This window comes from Epinephelus moara, chromosome 19 (assembly GCF_006386435.1).
Source record: "Epinephelus moara isolate mb chromosome 19, YSFRI_EMoa_1.0, whole genome shotgun sequence".
Lineage (NCBI taxonomy): Eukaryota > Metazoa > Chordata > Actinopteri > Perciformes > Serranidae > Epinephelus > Epinephelus moara.
In genome coordinates this window covers 37656677-37680077 of record NC_065524.1, presented here as the reverse complement: position 1 = coordinate 37680077, position 23401 = coordinate 37656677, and the positions used below count along the sequence as shown (strand labels likewise).

At 40.4% G+C, this 23401-nt stretch overlaps 1 protein-coding gene across 3 annotated transcripts; it reads right to left on the bottom strand.

The window, feature by feature from the left end:
• Window positions 1–1685: 1685 nt before the first annotated feature.
• On the bottom strand, window positions 1686–20485 carry lnpk (lunapark, ER junction formation factor). Of its 3 annotated transcripts, none has more exons than XM_050071301.1 (16): window positions 20355–20485; window positions 17798–17867; window positions 16187–16228; window positions 15611–15661; window positions 15381–15517; window positions 15166–15224; window positions 14844–14884; window positions 13993–14076; window positions 13827–13878; window positions 13500–13610; window positions 13116–13226; window positions 12279–12384; window positions 11415–11485; window positions 11038–11208; window positions 9245–9334; window positions 1686–6912 (listed from the first exon to the last, which is right to left on the bottom strand). In XM_050071301.1, the coding sequence occupies exons 2-16, from the start codon at window positions 17822–17824 to the stop codon at window positions 6722–6724; spliced, it is 1344 nt and encodes a 447-aa protein (XP_049927258.1). In that variant the 5' UTR covers window positions 17825–17867; window positions 20355–20485; the 3' UTR covers window positions 1686–6721. The 3 variants fall into 3 exon arrangements, with proteins under 3 accessions (XP_049927258.1, XP_049927259.1, XP_049927260.1); XM_050071302.1 differs by having other exon boundaries at window positions 13116–13208; XM_050071303.1 differs by lacking the exon at window positions 9245–9334.
• Window positions 20486–23401: the final 2916 nt, after the last annotated feature.

Genomic DNA, 23401 nt, shown 5'->3' with positions numbered 1-23401 from the left:
CAACACTTTCGGAATCCGAGTTGTACTTGTACTGTCTATTAACACTTTGAGTGAATAAAAAAAATGAACTCCGTGTCCATCCTATCACTGTAGGTCAGAGGAGGCTTTAGTTTAGAATGAGTATCTTCGATTGTATTTCAGTCCAACTTTATTGCCAGTTGTACAGACAGCGTCTGGTTGACGGTCTTGGAGTGCAGGCGAGACGTTTTCCTGCCCGGAAGTTTTATTGTTCTGTTTTGCCCGACACTCACTTGACTTCTAAACGTCTCATTTATATTTATGGGTGAAGGTTGTGAGTTGTGTAAATATTCATGAGTTAGTGGAAAGGTTTGCTTTGTCACTGACGCATGTGAAGTCCTCTTAACTCTGTTGTACAGTTTGTTAGGGGCTCAGTTGTTTTGAATACTATTTTTTGATGAATTATGTGATAAATGATTTTCATCCATGTCTTTGGAAAAACGTGAAAATCTGACAAATAACAGAGCAGTTTAAGGTAGAGTTACTGATAAATGTACAGCCAACAAAGGCATGGAGTCTGTTGACTTTTATTAAGTCATAATACCTGACATCATGATGATTTGGATAAATATGGTCAAAGAATTCTCATTTAAGGAACATAGACTTAAAGCTGATAATAATTGTGTGGTTTGGGTCCAGTGTGTAGGATTTAGGGGCATCTGTCAGCAGAAATGGTTTATAATATTCAGAAATGTTCTCAAATAAGAATTGTTGTGTTTAGAATGAGACATTTTTATCCACATGGGCAGGGGGTCCTCTCCCATGGAGGTCCACCATGTTGTTTCTACAGTAGCCTAGAAGGGACTAATCAAGTACCGGCTCTAGACAGGGCCATTCGCATGTTTGCATCGGCCACCAAAGTTCTCCCAGGAGAAGTTTCCTCACTGCTAGATGCCACTAAACCCGACACACTGAACCTTTAATTGTGTTGTAGCAAAGGCAGATTGTTGAGCAACGTCACAGCTGCAGTGTTGCTGCCTGTGTTCACAGAAACCGACTGAAGGCAACTTGATTTATTTTGCAGCTGTGATTCCTTTTAAACATTTATCCATTTAGTTTGGTTTAAGACAGTAAAGTTCTGCTGTCATATTTCTCTGATCATTTATTGTTTTTTTTTATATTTGCAGTTGTGGAGATGTGAAATAGAGTGAAAAATAAAAGTCATCATTTGTTTATTTTATGCCTTATTATATGTCTTTATTGTTGTATTATAATGTACATAAGTGGTTTGTGATTTATTCTTTATAGCAGGCTAAATATCTTGTCACGATTGTGCACTTTGGTCCCATTTCCACGACAAACCCAAAAAAATACTGTTGCTTCATTAGGATACAAGGGACAGTAAGGAAGCCTTGAGAGCCAAGATGAAAAAAAAAAAGTGCAATAGATATTATCTCCTACGTACAAGACATTCCAGGAGATAAACTTTTGTCCAACGTTGCCTGCAAATGTTCTTTTATCACCTTGCATCTGAGGGCTTCCGTAGTGATGGCCTACATGGGTTAAAGGCATGTTCTGTGGAGTTTAAACAAAGCAATTCAAACATTTTTTCACCGACCCTTTGTGGTCTCTGACCTTGCGGCTGGTTTATTTGGGCCATACTAAATGAATCTGTGAAGCAAACACTGAAAGCCTATAAGAACCACACCAGAACGATGACTGCCATCTTTGTTGCTGAAAAACTTTTATTAGGCGTGCCATGCGCCCACTTAATGACAACCAGCATTGGCAGAAAGGTAACTGATAAATCTAGCAGAGAAAAACAAAACTACAAATACAAAGTAAACAGGTGTTACACGAGTCAGTGCGTGAGACAACTTTTTGACAGGTTTTTAAATATCTTAACGACAGCTTTATATTTATAGTTTTTACTACTCTTCATCACCAGCAGGTATCATGGAGGATAAAAAGCTTGTAAACACTGGCACCACTCAGCCGACCACGAGTCAGTCAGCTGATACAGGTACACTGATGCAACATTTTGCAGGGAAATAACAGGACAAAATGGAAATGATAAGCAGTGGTCAAGGTGCAGAGTCAGGCAGCTTTAAATACATTACATGGTCTCGCCTCAATAGTAAAGGTTCGTCTAGAAGCACTTCTGCTGCCCAAACCTTCAAGGCAAACTTTTCCAAATGATTCTGGGTTGTTGAGGGTTTGAGGTCAACAAATAACTAGAAACACAGAATTAGTGTGAAAATCTGAAATTAACACATTAAGATATACACATTAAAGGGAATTCAATGTGTCGTCAGTTTATCCCTCAAGAATATTTTGCCCAGGTAGCCTGGGTGTGTTTCTAGGACCAGATGTGAACACCACAGGTGATACCACCACATATTTACATTTGCATAGACACTCACTATTTCTCCTGGTTCTAAGAAACTGTCAAAAGCAGTGGGTGCAAGTGCTGGCCAGACGAGCCACGAACCTCCTGAATTTGTTGCTACAGTAGTTAGACATACAGCGATCAGCCACAATATTAAAACCACTGACAGGTGAGGTGAGTAACATTGATCATCTTGTGATAATGTGATGTTCTGCTGGGACACCTCGGGTCCTGTCATCCATGTGGATGCTCCACCTATCCAAACACCTCTGCAGACCAAGTACACCCCCTCATGGCAACAGTACACCACTATGGCAGTGGCCTCCACACCCTACCACACCACAAAAACTGCTCAGCAATGGCCCGAGAAATGTGACAATTACCTCAAGGCATCAACCTGGCCTCCAAAATTCCCAGATCCCAATCTGATCAAGCATTTGTGAGATATGCCGGTGCCCCAACTCAAAACCCACAGGACTCAAAGGATCCGCTGCCAACGCCTTGGTGCCAAAACACCACAGGACACCCCTAGAGGTCCAGTGTCCATGCCTCGAAAGGTCAGGGCCAAGTCTGAGCCAAGGTAAACCACCAGGATTAGGTGGTACTTCTGGGGCATGTCCCACGAATCCTCAAACAGATTGGGATCTGAGAAATTTGGAGGCCAGGTTGACACTTTGAGCTCTCTGTCACGTTCTTTGGGTCATTTTTCAGCAGTTTTTGTGGCGTGGCACAGCACATCTCCTTGCTGGGGGGCCTTTGCCATGAGGGGATGTACTTGCTCTGTAACGGTGTTTGAGTGGGTGGTGTGTTACGACCCAAAATTTCCCAGCAGCACATCGCATTATAACAAAATGATCAATGTCGTTCACTTCACCTGTCGGTGGTTCAAATATTTTGGCTGATCAGCGTGGAGCAGATTACACTGTAAACAGTAGCAACCAAAGCACCAAGTACCTACTGTGAGTGCACACATTTAAAATACATCAAATGAATAAAAGCAAAAACAGAAAACACAATAAAAACATTTCAACAAATGCTAAAAAGCAACCAGAAGGCCACAGAACCCAAACCAGGCCTTTACATTTAAACTGATTTAAGTACCGTGGCAATTTAAGATTACACGTCTAAATGTTTCAAACGAAACAGTGCATCAAATCCTGAACACAGATTAAAACACATTATGGCCAAATAAATAAAGAGAACTCAGTGCAAATGAAGTCAGGTAATACAGATAAAACTACAGCACATTTGGCAAATGATTGGCAGAAAACAGACAGATGAATTGGCAGTTTTAGCTCCAGTCTGCTAATTTCTTTCACCTATCAAACGTTGAAACGTTCAGTTCATTCAGAAACTGAACGATTGTTAGCATTGCTCATCAACACTGATGCTATCCTCAAGCACATAAATTAGCTTCAGTTGACAGGCACAACCTTGAAGAAAGATCTTCAACGATAAAGTTTAATTTTAGAGGTTCAGTTTTCCCCAAAAAAACTTGGTTAGAAAAAAAAAATAAGAGTCAAATAAAACCTGATGAGTGCACATGCTGTTTGTATGCAGGGAGAGCGCGGTTTATGCAGCAGGGTTACATACCTGTAATGGTTTACAACCTGTTGCACCACTGATGGCTGATCTGAGTTCAGTTACACACAGTACACAGCAACTGCAGTATAACTGGGACATTTATTTGGTGAAAATAATTTGCTGCTGAGAGATTGTATCTAACTCTCTCACCAACAAAGAAGAAACAGAGGCATCAATGTACAGACTTGCAGCAGCTGCTGTCTCTGGTAAGTGCGTCATCCACTTCAGCTCCGTTTCCACCAAACACTTTCAGTTTGGTACCTTTAGAACCAAAACTAACCCTTCAGATATTAAGGTACCTAGACCCTAGATTTGTTAAATGTTTCCACCGCAAACAGTACTTTTAAATGTGGGTGGGGTTCTGGTCTCCGTCCAACACTCGCTGTATTTTCTCATCACCAGTAAGCAGTGCACCTGGTTTATCGTCCACAGAACGAGGCTACACCTCGACATTTTCAGAACAAAACAGAACAGGCTGCAGTGTCTCTGCATGGGATATTTAAAAATAGTGGGTTTGTGAATTTAGTCCTTCTCAGGCAAGCTCAGGGGTTTAGTGTCTCCATGGCCGACAGGAACGATGCTCCGCGATGCTTCTTGTTCTCTTACATGAGCCTCAAAACCAGCCACAACTCAGCCCTGAGCAGAGTGACCGTCCTCTACTGACCAATCAGACTGCAGTGTTCACAGCTCCACCTTTTAGTACCAAATCTGTGTGCTAGGTACCCCAACAGAGGGGGGACCAAACATGGGGACGGTAAGGAATGGTTCCATTGGTACCATCCACAACTTTTTACAGTGGAAATGGAAAAAAATGCGTATCGGACTGAACCGTACCGTACTGCTCGGTGGAAACAAGGCTTTACTGGATATATACATATGTACATATACATACCCAGATCTATTCCTTCATTTTGACCTGCACTTAGAACTTCTTGCAGATCTGAGTGCAGCTTACCAGAGAAACATCAGCTGCATTCAAACGCACTAACTTCATCTTAACGCTTGTCTAGAACAAGCTGCATGCTAAAACATTATTTTATAAAAACTTTAAAATTCAGCAGGATAAAATGAGTACATGCATCAGAGTTTGATGAAATGTCAGTATTACTATTTGTCCAAGTATCTGTGTTTAAAGAATACTTCACCTGCAAAATGATCACTTGTTTATTAGTTAGTTGAATTTGTAAAGAAAACTTTTCTCTCCACAGTGAATGAAGAATCCAAAAAAGACGAAAATTCTTCATGAAGTGAAGTCACTGGGGTCCGTGTTTAACAACAGTAAAAAATCTGTTCACAAACTGTCACACAACTCCGTGCAGTATAATCAAAGTTTCATTTATCCAGTCGTATGCTCAGCACTGCCCACACAATTATCACTGAAATAAACGTATGTGTGTATGTATTTGTGGAGAGATTTTGTGGAATGGACTACAGGAAGATATTAAACCAAGTAAAAATATCAGACTGTTAAAAATACGTACAAATGTGTACACGCTAACGGTGATATTGTCATAACTGGTTTTCCATTTCCTTTTTTGAGTGTGTTGCTGATTATATATATATGAAGAAGAGCAAGTGATTTAGTTGTTCGGATAGACACTGGGGCAGAGAGTTGGTTTATGTGATTGACTGTGTATCAGAACAGAACAGGGGCAGAACTACATAAGCAGTTTGCTTCTTCCTATTCCATTTCAGACATGAAACATGAAACATAACTTATGTTACTTATCATTACTATCTTATTTTTTTCTTGGTTACTTTTGTTCGTTCGTTTCGTTTATTTCAATTCATGAAGAAAGTCCGCTTTTTTGGATTCTCCGTTCACAGTGGAGGCATTGTGACACGTGGTGAGTCGTTGTTACACAAGTGGTCATTTTGCCAGTTAAGTATTCCTTTAAAAGGCTACGAGCATGTGTGTGGGATTAAAACCAGGAAACGAAGAAAGCCGCAGCAGTGTCTTGAAACTTAATGGCATACCACTAACACAACAGATTATGTCCTGATTCACAACAGGTTCGTCTTCAGATGTAGTTGTTTGATTTCATGTTCTCTCACAACCCGACAATACAATAAATAACATGTATGCCCTACATTCAATTTGCATCATGATAATGTGTGATATTTAGCTAAATATACAGACGCTACACTGAGTGGCGTCAGAGTCAGCGAAGGAAGCAAAATTTCAGCATGTTCTCGTTTCATCTGAAGACAAACATAGTGAACCAGCAGTTTCATCTAAAAACAAACTCTCCATGTTCAAATCCTACGGCAGGCGACTACGTCAAACCTAAAACAACCTTATCCTGTAAATGATAGAATACTGAAAAATTAACAGTCAATCACCACAAATACAGCGTCATCATCAGCAAACTGCTCTACTGAGAAACAGCCTTAAAATTAAAACTACGGTCATCAATCTGACATCTTCCAAGTGAACCACTCAGACTGTTAAGGCCATGATATGTTGGCATCATTTAGGCAATATTTTTGGACAGTTTTACCATTAAATACAATGAGCGTACATCCAAAGTTATTATGTTGTTCACTGAGAATACACACCATTTACCACATTACCTACATAATCTCCTCTACCTGCTTTGTGTCAGTATGACAGTGATTGATCTAGTTTTTGGTTGCAAGGAAGTACAATATCATTATGCTGCTGCTAGTGACAATCCTTGTCCACCTATATTGCTTTAAAATGCCACCTGTCTATCATGGCCACTACCAACACCTTTTGTTCCAATCGAATGATCCGACATTCCTGGTCCTCCTCTGGACTCTCTGTGACTATGATGGCTGAGACTCTGACTCACAGGGGGCGCTGTGACTCTGCTCTGATTCCACCTCCTCCTCCTCCGCCTCCTCCTGAACCACTTCCTCTTCTCTTTCTTCTTCTACCTGCTGCTGCAGCTCCTCTGATTGGCTGTCACTCTCTGCTCCTTTAGTGGGTCCTTCGTCTTCCCCCAGCTCTCTCTCATCTGAGGAGAAGATAGTGTATATGTGTATATGACCAGTTAACAAGAGATAAAACAACAGGAAACAGTGAGAGACAGTGGGAGCACCTTGGTTAATGTGAATAGTTTCCAACAGAACAAATGATTGGTTGTTGGGAGTTAAAATCGGTGATAAATCAAAGAAAATTAGCAGCATTCCCTTTGTTAGAGTTAACATGAGTTAAACAAGAGTTGGGAGAGGCAGGGAGGCTTTACTCACATCCCTTAAAATCTCCCTCCTCCCATCCAACAAAACAGCCTCCAGAGGATAATTAAAACTACAAAATGTCTCTGTTCCAAAACCCAACAGCAGCTGCTGTGGTGTTACAGATAAACATATGTCAAGAATACAATATAGGGTCATTCCATACCAACTTACTTAACACCTCTCAGTTCATGTCATGGATTTCCTTGAAAAAAAAAAAAACAATAATAATTTGAAAACTTCTTATAAATAAATCGGACCTGGTGCAATCCTTCAGTGATACATTTTTGAAGTTTCGCCCTTGAAAATTCATTACTCAAAATGTATTCAGATTAGAGCTGCAGGATTTTGCCAGGTACCATAAATTGTACTCCTCCTTCGCTTAGGAGTTTGAGTATCTCGGGGTCTTGCTCAAAGTGAGGGTACAATAGAGTGAGATGGATGGTGCCGCGTCAGCCGTGATGAGGGTGTTGGTTTGAGGATTATGTAAGAGAAAAAAAAGCACCGTGGAGCGTTGTTCCTGTGGGCTACAGCAGCACTAAACCCCTGAGCTTGCCTGAGAAGGGAGCTCAGAGTAGAGCCGCTGTTCATTCACTTTGAAACAGGCCATGTGAGGTGGTTCGGGCACCTGATCAGAATGCCTACTAGGGTGCCTCCTGTCAGAGGTTTTTCAGGTAAGTCCAACTGTTAGGAGGCCCTGGGGCAGACCCAGAACACGTTGGAGGGATTACATATCTCCTCTGGCCTGGGAATGCCTCGCGTTTGCCCAGGGGGAGCTGGAAAATGTTGCTGGGGAGAGGGACGTCTGGGGTACCTTGCTCAGCCTGCTGCCCCTGCATTCTAGCCTTGAATAAACGAATGAAAAAGGATGAAGTTTTTTAATTTTTGGAGAAAATCCATGACATGAACTGTGAAAAGTTCTTAATTCTGGGTGAGTTTGCATGAAATGACCCTTTAATCACATTATTAGAATCACTGCTTCTTAATGTGATCCTTAGTATCTTTCATTGTGGATCTAAAAATCAAAAGGATTCACAGTCTAAATGCACCATTATTTGCACACTTTAAGATTAATTCCATTACACAGAAAATAATCATAAGTCCATAAAGTTTGGAGCCCCATTTGGACAGGATCAATATTCCTGAAGGAGATGAGAAATTAAGTAGCTGCCCTGTTCTTTGGTTACTAAACTCACTGTCCAATCACAGGAAATGGTTTTTATAATAGGTGAGAATATTCTGTGGTAAGATCACGTCATGGATCACCTGCTCAACTGAATACAACTAGAAACTCAGATCTAAAAGTGTGAAAACTCATATGTGAGGTGCCTGTACAGATGGGACTTAAATTATGGAATGAACAACATGTAGATAAAAAGGAGCCATTAGGCACTTTGATTACAACAGGGATTGGGATTAAAACCACTTATCAGAGCTCTTGAATTAAAATCTCCCAAGCTCCCCTAAAGAAAAGAATCTTGTCCGAATGGGGGTTAAATTATTATTAAAAATCACACTTAATGCACAAAATATTTGACACTCTTGTATTTTGTCCACATGAAGTGATTTGACCAGGCACAATCTCTGATCTCTTTTTGTCTAATGCCAGCGTACCTGACACGAGTTCAGATAATGTGAGGATTTTTAAGACAATTCAGACACTAACTTCTATAGATTGGAAAGCAAATTAACAAATTAGGAAATGTGTGTAAATATTTTGTACAATCAGTTAAGACCAGATCTGGGCCAAACAAGTGTATTTTTTTTTATTTCAACTTGAATGTTTAGGATTCATCCATCAGGACAGTTCAGACAAAACTCAATTAGTTGTTCATTTTTCTGATTTTCTAAACTCTGCTAGATGAATCTGAATTCTCTGAATGGGCTTTAATGTATTTGGAAACACATGTATTTGACCCAGGTCTGCTGAAGACATCCAGTATCTGCTTCGACCCATTTTGGTTGCTTTAGTGTGATTAGAGCAAATTTGGGATCAGCATTTGGCTGTGCTCTACGATGTTATGGATTCTACAGCGAAGAAAATTGATCCATTCTGGTGTAATCAGTTTCAATTAAGCCAGATCAGACACAGTGCAGATAGAGGAGGGGAACCTGGACTCTGCAGGGGTCGGTTCTGGGGGTTCTTTGGACTCTGCTGGATCTGGAAACTGTGGACCAAATTCCACGGAGCTGGAGCCTTGGCTAGAGGCAAGATCACACCGTTAAACCCACTGGTCACTAGAACGCAACACGGTTAGCGTGTTCACAGGTCTGACAGAGAAAATGTGCAGAGGAACATCTACTGTGCTCACAGTCTGTTGTACTGTTCTGCTCGCACAGAATTCATTTGTAAGAATTATAATAACCTGCATTTTAGGTAAGATGTACACTCTCTAAAAGCAATGTCACCCTGCAGTAGTTCAACCCAGAGCAAGACAAAAGTTTTTACTCTGGTTAGAAGTTGGATAGTGTTGCACCACCCTGACGACAAACCCGAAGGTTCTTTTTCACCATGAAGGAGCCATGCCAGGATTATATTTTTCAGTCCCTGCAGATTCTACCGCTTCATTTTGTGCTTGTTGTGGCCTGAAATGCCTGATTTCATGGCAGCTTTTCTAAAAAAACGCGAAGCATGTTGCAATGTTTACATACGAGTTTTGCATTAAAATTGTGGGGACAAGTTAAGAGTGCAAAAAAGCCGTGACCCTGTCTCACATTCAGAGCTTATTATGAACATTCAGTGTTTCCCATAGAATAAGAATGTATTTGTTACGGTAGGGGGTGTGGGGGCGGCAACAGCTGATCATCAACAATCAGCTGTTGCTGCTGTTGCATGAGCTAACACAGCACAACGTGATCTCATCCTTTATATTTTACCGCTTGAGCAGAAGGCAAGCAGCCGCACTTAACATCTGACAATGACCCGGATATCACACACCGAAAATGCTCAACTCTGACGTTAATCCTGTTAATAACCGTTCTGTTAGTCCTGTCACTGTATTTGACTGTCCCAGGCAAAGAGCTCTGATCCCGCAGCAGTAGTCTCATAATAAACAGAGTGAGCGAGAGGGTCAAGGAGGGGCTGAGCGAATACAGACGCTGCATGCAGCTCTACAATGAAATGAGATTTTGCTTTAAAGTTGCGGTGACTGGACAAAATTGCAAGGTCACGCAGAATTAATGGAGACTGGCTGAATTTGCATGAACTGTTGAGATCGCAACATCCTGGAGGGACTGAATTTACAACTGATTTCATCTGGTAAAAATGATGAAAAAAGATATTGAGAAAGAAATTACATTTCTTAAACATTCTTCCTACTGGAGCTAAACGGATGGTGATATTTTAAAGTGGTGGTGTCTCACCTCCGCTGACTCTGTGCTCACAAACAACTACTAAAGGGTAAAAGTTGACATCATTAACGTTGGGAGAAGAATCAAACACAAACAAATGAAAACATTGACTGGAACACTGGACTACAAAGCATTTAACACAGGGGGTTAGGACATGGAGTAAGTCACATAAAGATGCACAGAACGGTGTGAGTTTGACAGTGTGAGTGAGTGTGTGTGTGTGTGTGTGTGTGTGTGTGTGTGTGTGTAGGTCTCTCTCAGATGTGTCACACACATGTTCAGCTTCTTGGTCTCAAGTCTGAACCACTTTTCTCAATTTCCTTCTCGTCTCAGATTCAGACCCAGTTACTTTTTGTCTGATCTCAGATGTTTATCCGGTCAAACACTGTCTGACTGCTCTTCAAATGTTTATGAATCACGACAGATATTGTGTTTTGTTTTATCACTGGTCCAATTTAGGATTTGCTACCATCAGCATGTTTTCTCAGTTCAGACCTGAGGAGACCTCGTCGTGCTCGGTCTTGCTTGCTGTGTGTCTGTGTGTTTTTCAGTACCTCCAGAAGGAGGTGCACTCTCCTCTGTGTCTGTTCCTGAACGCCGCATTGGTCCAGGAGAACGAGACTCTGCTCGCAGCCTCCTCTCGTAGCTGAACTCTGGAAGCCTGGGAGCCTGAGGGCGTGTCTTCCTGGCCGGATTCAGGAAGTAGCAATACGCACAACGGAACGCTGTGGCGTTGGATAGAAAGATAGAGATAAAGAATTACAGAGAGACAGTGTTTCATTTTACAGAGTTACAGTTCCACTGGATAATATTTCCCATTAGCTTTACAATAACTTCCTGGAGTTTATAATCTCAAAAGCTCTATTTACAGTGTTCTCTGTCAGTGAGATGGATCTTCTCATTATATGCAGAGGTGTGTTTTTGTTCTTACCTAGATATTCAAACTCTTCCTTCAGGGCCATGCCGTTATGAGAAAAACAATGCTGGCAGATCAAAGCGTATCTATAGAAAGAAAGGAGGGACAGAGGGAGACAGAGACTGTTTGATATAACACTTCTGTGATGTTCAGTGCATTCCAGAAGTTATTTTGTAAAAGCTGATTCCCATTTATCTGCTTTATCTGCTTCCATCATTGATTATCTTTTTTCCAGAGTATGCTTGAAAACCCGAGGACATGTGTACCTCAAGGCATGGACTTCATTTTTAAATCAAAGGTAAACATATAGCCCAAAAGGTGCAGGTAGCTCAAATTAAACCAAGGGTATGTTTGTGATCAAGGGCTCCACCAAAGTCTAGAGTATGCAAGTCTCTCTTGCAGCTGCATCAACATGTCTTCATTTACTGGGTGAAACTGCTGCAGCTATTACTTCCTATTAAGTCCTACAGATAATGCAGGCTGGTACGGCTGGTTAGTGCTCTGACGATGACTGAACACCACTCCCTTGTGGAGAATCTGCAGACTACTGATGGGGATTTTAATATGGCATTAAGTTGTTAGCCACTTTCACAAGGTTGTAAGAGCCAAATATGTCCTTTCAGTTTCTAGACATTAATTGTATTAACCATGTGTGCAAAAAATGTATTTAACCTTATGCTTGCTGGTATGAATAAATATGGTGATTGTTCTGCAACTGGAGCATGCAGGTCATTTTCTGAACACAACACAACCACGGGAAGCTGTGGTATCAACCGAAGCAGCCAGGTCAAGCTGGGTTAAATATCTCAGTCGCTGCAAGGAGTAGACTTAGCTCCAACAAAGGTGTTTTACATTTTTGGAAAAACAAAGGGTCTTCACCTGTTCTGTGGTCCATCCCCTACCAGGTATTCAATGACTCGGTCCATGGCTCCCCTGTCTTTGGGCAGGATGGGTCTTGCTAATGGAGGACCTGGTGGGTGCAGGCCTTTGAAGACACACACATGGAAATTAATACACAGGTTGAAATCAGGTTGCATCACGGCATGATGAGAAACTTCACAGATGTTCTTCTTTCTCAACTCGAACATGCGTGCAATACAAATTCTGAAAATAATGGCCCATGACACACTGCAAGATATTAAGACTATCGTGCCAGAGAGCATGGATGCACTACCTCACGTAATCTTATGGGAATACGGATGTCAACAAAATGGAGACTGATGTGGTGTGACACCTTGCTGTCATGCTGACAATACTTAGCAATGAAAAAAAAAAAAAAAAAAGGAGGATTAAGGAGTCCTGATGAGAAAATGGTCAACGCAGCTTGTCTATTCTTCAGTGAGAACTGGAGGTGAGAATTTAACTGTCACCTTTAATATCTGTCAACAGTACTATGCTAGCTAATGTTAGCCTCAAGAGCGAGAACATTATAGCATTGCCATTACTTGGCAACACCATCAGCTGCTCCATGCTGATGTAATCATTCAGATCGGAAATCCATCCTATCAGCAGTTTGGGAGGTTTAACACCGGATCTATAAACCTTTCACATCATCAGATAATCTGAGCCGAACATCGGTACCAACCAAGGTCCAAGACCAGATTTCTCCTGGAGTCTGAGCCCAGCTTTAGATTGCAGAAGCCAGCAACAGAGGATGTTTCATGCAGACAAGGAAGCATTTGTGCCAAGACTTAATTCAAAGGCTTGACAACTTACCGACTCCTGGTATAGGAGAGCTGGGGGTCCTGGGTATCGCCCCCTGGAGGACAGAGGCAGACAGAGCAGATCTCTCCGGCGGTCCTCCTGGAGCTGAGAGAGGGACAGGTTCTGTAGGGAGAGCAACATCGGATAAAGACACAAACAGACATCTGAAACAACTAAGTCAAAGGCAGCTGGGCTTGCTGTTCAGTCCAGTTGCCTTTGACTTAGTGATTCGGCCTGAGAATCTGCACAGACAGACACTGGTCATGAAAAGACACATCTGACGAGCTCTCAATGTCAACTCACGGAACTGTGTGGATCCCAGATCAAAGTTCATGTACTTACAAACTGTGATACTTCATCATACGTCATGTCAAGTATCTCAGTAAGCCCCCTTACCCACAGGTGTGCCCCCTGGTCCCATTGGAGGCCGTGCTCCAGGTGGGGGAGTCATTGCAGCCGGGGTGCCCATCGGCATGGGTCTCATTGCCACCCCTCTCTGTCGAATCTCTGCACAGACAAGAGAAATTCATCAGAGTAAATTACTTTGCAGAGGCAGACATTTGATACGTCTCTCCTTTAATCACATCATGTATTCTCTGAGAAGCAAACACTTTTTATAGCTCTCATTTCTGCATTCCTCTGGCCTGAGCTCCACCAAACACCACTCAACAAACTTTAAACGTGATGCTGTATCTTTCTGCTGTGTATTGATCTGTGTCGTACCTTGTCCTGGCCTGGGAGTCATCTGTGGACGCACCGGAGTCGACTCTAGCTCCTACAACACGACAGCAGACAAGACCAACAAAAGTCAAACAAAACAAAGATACAATAAAAGATAAAAACTCAACAAACACACAGATAAAGTTAAAAAAAACCCCAGACAACTCACAGCTTTCTTCTTCGCTTCAGGATCAAAGCGCTCCAGGATGACTTTAGCGTTTTTGTACGTCTCTGTTTCCATCACTTCCTCCAGCTGGAAACACAAACCAGGGCAAGTTTTATTCCACCGTGCAGACTGAAGCCATGAGGATAAACTTGGTCTGAATAATTTATCTCAGAGTAGCAAAACCTTTATGTTTAGAGGGGACACTACATGCAACTGTTTTCTGAACTTGTTGAAATGAGCCATCAAAAAAGAATTTCTAAAGAAAGAATTTCTTGTGGATTTCTAGTTAAACATTGTGCCTGGAGCTCATCGTGTGTTAATGATACTCCTTACCTGGAGAGGTTGGAGGGAGATATACGTTTCTTACCCGTTACAAAACCAAAATCAAACCCCAAAAAGTGTAGGGTTAGCTAGCTAGCTACTGAAGGTATAGCCGACTGAATGTATACACACGCTCTACAGGAACCAGTGAGGGGAAACAGGGAAACCTTCCCATGTTCAATCAGCTGTGCGTCATCACAGTGTGTGCAGATGAACGTTGTTCATTTGTACACTGATCTGTACGTTAGACTAGGCTTCTATCTTTATCTTCTAAATCTGTTTATTATTACTATTGTTGCTGCTGAGTCAGTTTGACATCCTGGATATATCCCTCAAACATACAGTATATTGTTGACTCTTTTGTCTGCTTCTCTCTGGAATCACTTTTCTGTTTTCCCAAAAATGTGATCATAATTCTTCAGGGAGTGCAGTTAGTTACAGTGAGGGCTCCATGCTCGCTCCAACAGCTTGACAAACCATCACAAAGGGGCGGGGCTTAGCAAGGGGTCACTTGTGACGAGCTGGACACTTACGATCTTTTTTTTGGCAGCCTTCAATTCTTCCAGTTTATCACCTAAAAAAAGAAGCAGAAATAATATTTGTCAGTTCTCTGAAATCAGTTTCCATCCAATCAAACACACTATGTCAAACATATCTGGAAGTGGAGTATACTAAGTTTATTATGAAGCTGTGAGATTGTATTTTTACAATATTAACAAGCTGTTTGTTCAGTAATTCTGTAAGAATGCGAGTCATTGTGTCTTTTGTTAAGTCCTAAAAATAACAGAGGCCTGAAAGGAATATGTAATGCGTTAGCTGGATGGAGGGACAGAGAAGGACAGATGGACAACTTACTGTTTCTCTCAGTGCGTTTGGAAAAAAGGAAGATCAACAACTTCCTGATGAACCAAACCCTGATGAAGAGGAGGAATAATCAACTTGAGAGTCAAACTTGTCAACAAACACTAACCAACACTCTGCTGGACAACGTATCAAATTCATAGAAGATAATAAAATACAAATAATTAAGTAAATACAAATTTACACTGTAAAACAACATGAGCACTCACAGCACAGGGTATATGAAGAAAGGCAGAGCCATGGCGATTCTATCCAACCATTGCTCAGGTAGGTAGAGACAGTACACAACCAGACATGTCAGCAGGTATAGGACTGACGAGTAGAGAAGCAACCGGCCGACCCACAGCTGCAGGCAGATACACACAAGTACTTCAATGAGAGAAAAGAAACTGCAGTTTAAGAATATCGTGGCACATCTTGGGTGTTTTGCTGACTCTACCTTTTGCAGACGTTGGTTTTTGGCTCTGAACTCCTCCAACTCTTTAATCTCCTACAAGAGAAACATGGAAGTTAAAGGTTATTTAACAGTGCAAAGAATCTCCAAAAATCAGATGTTAGGTTTTGAGTTCATCAACTGGGAGTTTGCAGAATTCATCGTCATCGAGTTGAAGTTTTCTTCTGTTTGCTTTCTGATTTGGGATTCTCAGGTAGAGTTACTGTTTTGGGATGATGCAAGTAAACGCCACATCCCACCTTCAATAAAACAGTGACCTTTCTGATGAGGCAGGATTGATGAACTAGCTGGATAACTAATGTCAAATTCCTGCCCCATGTTCTGTGTGATCATCCCCCGATTCAATAATCCTGCTTTTGAGATGGGCCCCAGTTAACTGTGCGATAAATCTTCATCATTAAAAACAAAAAACAAACTGGGCGCACATGTTTCATTTGACTGTGATCATACTCTGTGGAAAAACACAAGGAACCCGAGAGACTAAGGAAGACATGGCATCCATTTTCTGTGCTGTAATCATTGTGTGAGTGCATAAAATCAGATACAATATTCAGTCCGTACCTTGTCGAGGGTCTCCAGCTGCTCAACTGTGGTTTGCTTTGTCTGGAATGAGGATAAAGATCAGAAAATCATCATCAGGTTCATCAGCAGAAATAAACAATGGGATTCTCAGAACTGATCACAGTAAACAATCAATCCTGTACCTGTAAACACATGTTTACTTGTGACTTGGGGTGAGAATCAATACCTTTAAGGTATCAGCTGAGTCTTAACTTATTTATTCTTATATTTTTTTTTATAACAAGACAAAGACATAACACTGATAAAACAAACAGCATGAGATAAGAACAGTGAAACAGGTCAGTTAAAATTTCCACAAGGGGTCGGAGTGTTGATTTGATTTTGGTGTGTGTGTGTGTGTGTGTATTCTAAACAGTCAGTCTGGCATGTTTGTGTCAGGGGGCGTTAAGAGGTCAGTGAGAGTGTCGCTGTGTTCGCCAGCAGTGAAGCTTGATCGCGGCACCATCAGGAGCTCCAGTGTGGGTCATCAGGGTCAGTCTGGCACAATCAACCAGGTGTGTGTGTGTGTGTGTGTGTGTGTGTGTGTGTTGCAGTGTATTTGTTGCATTATGAGTGGTAGGGGCATTTTACGCAACTTCCATTCACATGATGGGTGTCAAATGAAGTACTCGGTATTGGTGCTGGTATCGTAACCCAGCCGTGCTTGTGACTCATCGAGGGATCGGTGTCTGGTTCACTGAAATATCTCAGCTGTATGTAAATAAAGGCAAATGTGAATTCACATGTCCCTGCCTCTGTCTGTGTGTTCTTTTGTTTTTGATTCCCATTCTGTCGGTCTGAAAAATGAATAAATGCAAAAACCCAGGGTTGTATTCTGCTGCTCACTCTCTCTGCATGTCTCTCTCCCTTTCCCTTTGACTTCTCTAGTATGTCTAAAAATAGCACATGAATTACATCTAGCTTGGGTGCAAGGTTCACTGCGTCGACAACCAACACACCTAAATGATTTCACATGCAGTCATCACTTAAGGAGAACACAAGAAAAATCTAATATGACTCAGCTGTCCATGTTTGTGGAGTTAAACAATGTAGTTATCAAAATGATAAAACAACATACCTCACTTCCTCTCTATTCATTAGCATTTTTCTTCATTTTAATCTAAGAATCATGGACTGTGTCATCATTTCAAACATGACATTTACTGTCTATAAACACTGGAACAAAACTATCACAAAGTGCATCAGAATTTAAGACTCTTATCAAATTTTGAAACGTCTGATATTGATTTCTATCGACAATCGTTGCCTGTGGGGTATATTTTGGGACCAATTTCACTAATACTGGTTGACGTGCTGCATGACATGGCGCTATATTTAATATCAGCCCTTTAAAATCCAAGTGATGAAAGGCGACCTTTAAAATGTTTCTCTCCCTGAGGAGCTCAGACCATCAAAATCAGTTTGATCTGCTGAATCTCTTCTTGAAAAAAGACTAAATGACACTTATATTAGCCTTGTCTCATAATTGTTATGTGTTATTATTATTTTCCTGTTTGTATTGTGCAATGTTAACTCTTCTTTTCCACTCTCATTTCTTGTACTTTAACCTCATAGTGTTTTTTGACTCTTTCTTTTCTACCGTCCACGTACGTTCCATCTGGATATCAGGCCCCCCATGTCTGTAAATTACAGTCGTCTTCTCTTTGATTCCTTTGGCTCACTGTGGAACAGAAAGTCTCTGTTAGCACATGATACTCACTGTTTACAGCTACACATGATGTTAAACACCACATTTACAGGACACTTACATCACCAGGAATTAGCAAGCCGCCTACAGAAAACTGGACACAATGGCTGCTGCTGTTGTGGATTTACGAAGGAAAACTTTGCTTACGGCTCCTTATATAACTTACAGATACAACAAAGACGCAGTTCATATAGTCAACTCTGAAAAGCTGTTAAATCTGCACGGCCGATCCAGACAGTGACATCTAGGAGTGATTTAACTCATAACTACACATGACCTCTTCAGAACATGACTCATTTTTACAAGTGATGTTGGTCCACATGTGGCTGCTCATGATTTCACAACTGTCATTCAGGCAAGAACGAAAAAAACGATGGGAAATCCCTGGAAACTCTATGAACCATGTGGCCCAGTGACAAATATCAATTAAAATAGGTTAAAACTGCACATGAAAGTAGCTTTCACCTTTCTGAGGATATCATTTACTTGTTACTAAAGTATTATTTTCAAACAAAGTACTTTAAGTGTTTTAATTCAGAATCACGTGAGGACACCAGACAAAATGTCATACAGGAAAACATTGATTTTTTTTTTCTTTTTAAGATGACTTTTTTGGCATGTTTGCCTTCATTAGATGGGACAGTCGTGTGAAATGTGAAGACAGAGAGATGACGACATGCAGCAAAGGGCTGGAGTTCGAATCGAACCTTCAGTCACTGCTGCTAGGACATAGCAATAATAATAAATATATAAAGTGAGACAGTAACAATATTTAGAGCTCATAAAATAAAATTTGTACAGTTATATTCTATCGTTATAATGCGTTTGCTTTAGGAGTGACCCTACCTGTTCAAGTTTTTTACCCAATTTTCAACATTGCAACGTGATGTCAGGTTCAAAATGTCTGAAAATATTTTTCAGCATTTGGGATCATGCTGGTATTGTTCTCTCAACACCATAAAATACTATCATATCCATTACTACTACCACTCTGACCTTTAGTGGAAATATGGGGATCCTCCGAACATCAGACACAAATGTCAAATGCTTTGACTTTGGAATAGACTTGTGAAGATGTCCAATCAGAGATGACTCATCAATTTGTTTGTTGTGTAATTGAGGTGAAGGTGAGAATGAGGTTCACTTCATGTTTTACTGTCCTGTATATGAAGACAAAGGGGACGTACTTTTCAGATAAATGACCTCTATGTATATGGATTTCTTTTGGTTGGATGATCTTGAAAAATACGAGTTGTGTTTCAGAAGGGGATCCTTTCCTGTGGCTGAATTTTGTTGCCAGGTCTGGGATAGAAGGCAGACTAGTTTGTTTCAGGTCTGTACTTGTGCATGACACAAAATATAAATCAAATCAAATCAAATCACGACTATTATATACTACTGTTATTATTTTTAATATTATTGTTATCGTTGTTATCATTGCTGTTGCTGTCCATCTCTCTCTCTGTAGGATTGAATTGAATAAAATTAAATTTTGTGTTTCAAGGGAGGGACCTGATCTAACAAACTCCAACCCTACACTTACTGCTCGACTTCAGGTCACAACACAAGACAGCAACACATTACCAGATCAGTCTCACATGCACTTATTCCTGTACCGCCTCAGAAAACAATTATGGTCAGAGATCATTTTGTCACACTTACACTAAGATCTGGAGCAAGATCCCTCACTACATTAGAGCAATAACCTCTATTACACATTTCAAACATGCATAAGGATGCAACCACCGGTTTAAATCCCATTTTACTGACTCCACCTCAGTTTGCTACTCTGCATTGTCTGTGCAGCTGCCTGTGTTTTGTTGTTCTGCCTCTGTTCATCGTTTCTGTTTTTACTCTGTATTATAATGTGTTTTTGTTGCATAGCAGGAACCTGCTGAAAATCAGTTTTTAATTGAGTCAGGACAGTTTTAACTGTAACACACAATGATTTGCATTGAGTTTGTCTGGTTTGCACTGTTAGCAACAACGTTTGGGTACATTAGCCTCAGGTTGGTCACCGGAATAAGTGCTGGTCATGTTACAGCATTAACTGACTTTTCCTTAAGACCTCCTGTTCATAACTTAAAGCTGTTTAAAGGCAAATAAAACATTTAAAGACTGTTATAACTGCACGTTTCCAGCTAATGTGGTTACAGCTAGCATTAGCTGCTCCATCAAAACAGTGTTTACAGCGCTGCTAGCTAGCGACAGTAACGCTGTTTAACCACCGTTACACCAGACAGAGAAGCCTTATGTTTTAATGTTACAGATACATTTGGTCTAAATCAAACAGTCATACCTACAACATGAGCTTAGCATGTGTTCACTGCTGTGACGTTACTTAGCTAGTTAGCTAACGTTACTGCAACAACAAAACAGCACATTAGCATCGACACCAGCTAAACACTGACGTTAATGCGAAATATCTTCATTATGTATTTAATTTAAATAATTACTTACATCCGGTGGTGTCTCAGAGTTCCTGTTAGCCGCTCATTTAGTCAAGTTAGCGCACACACGAGCAGACAGGACACTTTCTCTGTTACCTCAACTGACATGTCAAGCGTGTTGAGTTGGCGCGGCGTCGATACGTAACAACGGGTGACGTCACTTGGGAGCAGAGGTTGATGTGTTTCCCAGAATCCTTTGCGTTGTAGTTTTTTCCCTGTACTTTTGTGAAGCGATAGATAGATAGATAGATAGATAGATAGATAGATAGATAGATAGATAGATAGATAGATCTCTATAGAATATCTATTGAATATATACAATATAAAGAATATAGGCTACTAATACACTTTTTAATAGCCTATATTAAAAAACAAATATTAAAATGTAAAACAATAGGCCTATAAACTTTTAGTGTTCAGATTAAGGGAAGGACTACACTACCAGATAAATCAACTAATTGATTAGTAAAAAACACAACGTAAAAATAAATGAAATTATGCACTTATAGATTGATTGAACTGAAATTATTTGTAATATCTTGAGTCATATTTCAGAATGCAGAATTCATGCCAGTGTCCAGTCATTAATCCACAACAATACATAAATCATGTATCTTCTTTCTAAGGGACTGTTCTTTATTCATCAGAGGAGGTGGGTGGTGGGAGTGTGACTTTGATGTTGTTGTTGCTGTTGTTGTTTGTTTGTTTTTTTTACCCTCCCCGGAAAATGTATGACCCTCCCCTCACAATAAATTAGTCATTAGATTTTTAAAACTTACCCAAGTCCAAGACAAAATCCTGGTGTTGAAAAAATTCAAGTTTTTTCACTTAGTGCAAACAATTCATTTTTTGCCCAATTTGAAATTAGATGTAGAATAAAGCTAATTAGATGAAATAACACTATTTTGAGCTCAGATTTGACATGTTTATTTTTTCTGACAAAGTGTTTGTTGCACATGTTGTGTCGATGGTCCATTGGAAATTTGAAATCTGTTTCTTCAGTTTCTGGCTGTGATAAAGAAAACAAGCCTTCCAAACCAACCAGTATGTTTTCTTTAAAACATTGTGTAACCAAAAGTAAAACCACACAAGTCCCTCCCTAGCTACCACCATTTTGCACCCCCCACTTGCACTTAAATCTTGCACTGCTTAGTTTTAATTTTAAATTAAGGCACTGTTTTTACAAGTTTATTCCTTTGTGTGTTTTTCCTCCTCCTTAATGCTCGCCTGGTTATTCAAACACTGTGTCTTTTATTGTTGTGTTTTTATGCGTAAAGCACTTTGTAACTTTTTTTTAAATAAGTGCTATACACATAAACTTTATCATTACTACTGTTATTAGTATTATTGACAGAAGTTGAAGTTGAAACTCAAACATGACATGGACAAATCAAATACTAAAACGTCAGAAACCAACAACAAGCGTACAGAGCTGCATTTTACTGGAAGATGTGAGTCACAGTTTCGCCACTAGATGTCGCACACATTGTATTATTCCACGTGTGATCCATTAAGCAATGCAGCATCCACAGTGAGCTCATCAGCGGGACAGTTTATTGTGTTGACACCAAACTGTGATGATAAAACATTTTTAATTAAAGAATTAACGGATATCTTGTCATCACGCATGTCATCATGTAGCCTGTTTTTAATTTAATACAAATTACCTGCCGTGGAATCATCCTCTCTCCAGCCAGAACAGACGCAACTGCACAGATGAAATATAGTTATCATTATAGTTATCTTAATAATAATGTAATAATAATAATTAATCCTCCTGGTGAGGCTCTGTGCAGCTCTCTGAGACCACACACTCTCTGCACACACGTAGCACAACCGCAGATCTACATTTATAGTTCAGGTGAATCATGTAATTTCCATAAAAGTGACTTATTCTACAAAAATAAATCTGTGTTGCTAAATGTCACCAAAACAAATTATTCTCAAACACACACACACACACACACGTGCACACACAAATGTTCTTGTCGTGTTTCAGTGTAGAAAATGTTGTGAATGTGGAATATTCAGCAGCCTCTTCTCTCTGAGCTCCCAGCTGAGCTGTTTCACATTAGGCTGCAGTGTGCAGAGATTTGGCCTTCAGCTTTAATGCTTACAGCTTCCTCTGGAGTCTCAAGAGTTATGGGCCTAATAAAACTCTCCCTCACACACACACACACACACACACACACACACACACACACACACACACAGTATGCTGTTGATGTATATTATAACTGATGAGTAATCTTGATGCTGATGTTATTTCCGTTTCATTAACCTGTAATGAATTAAACATCCTGGATGAAAATGAAAAGCAGGATTTTTTTTTTTTTTACACAGCTCTCCCCCGCTTACACAAAGTACACTACACAAAGTACACACACACACAGACACACACACACTAGGGATGTTTGTATGTGTAGTGGGACAAATGGATTTTGCAAAGTCACAGACAACAGTAATCACATCATATTTATTTTTATTTTATTTTATTTATTGTTGTTTTTAATATTGATAGAAATTGACTGTATTTGTGTGTTTTGATTTTTAACTGGTTTTAAACAACAGCGCTGCAACACATAAGAGATTAACTTATTAATATGTTGGCCTACTCATTTAAAAAGCATTTTTAGTGAAGCTTAATGACATGAGACTTATTCATTTGTTGATTAGAAATTTACAGAGCTCTCTGAACACACATATATAATTTGGCAACATGTTTAACTGTAACTCCCGCAGGGTTTATTGGCCGCAGCGTGGCAAAAGTAAAACTAAACTTCACCTGACCCATTAAAGCTCTAAAGGAAATGTAAGACATGAGTCACGGGGAGAGAGCTGTGCAGGATTGGCTCTAATGATGTATGCGCAATGTGATCTTAATTAAAAATCTCTAATTATCAGAGCGGTGCCACCGGTGGTTAGATCCTTCCAGTGGGGATGAAAGGCCTCCTGCATGCCACCATTTGCTGTCTGAACATTTCCAGTGGACGACACATGGTTCAAAGACACTCAAGATTTTGGGGGGGGGGAGGGGGGGGGGGGGGGGGGGTCAGA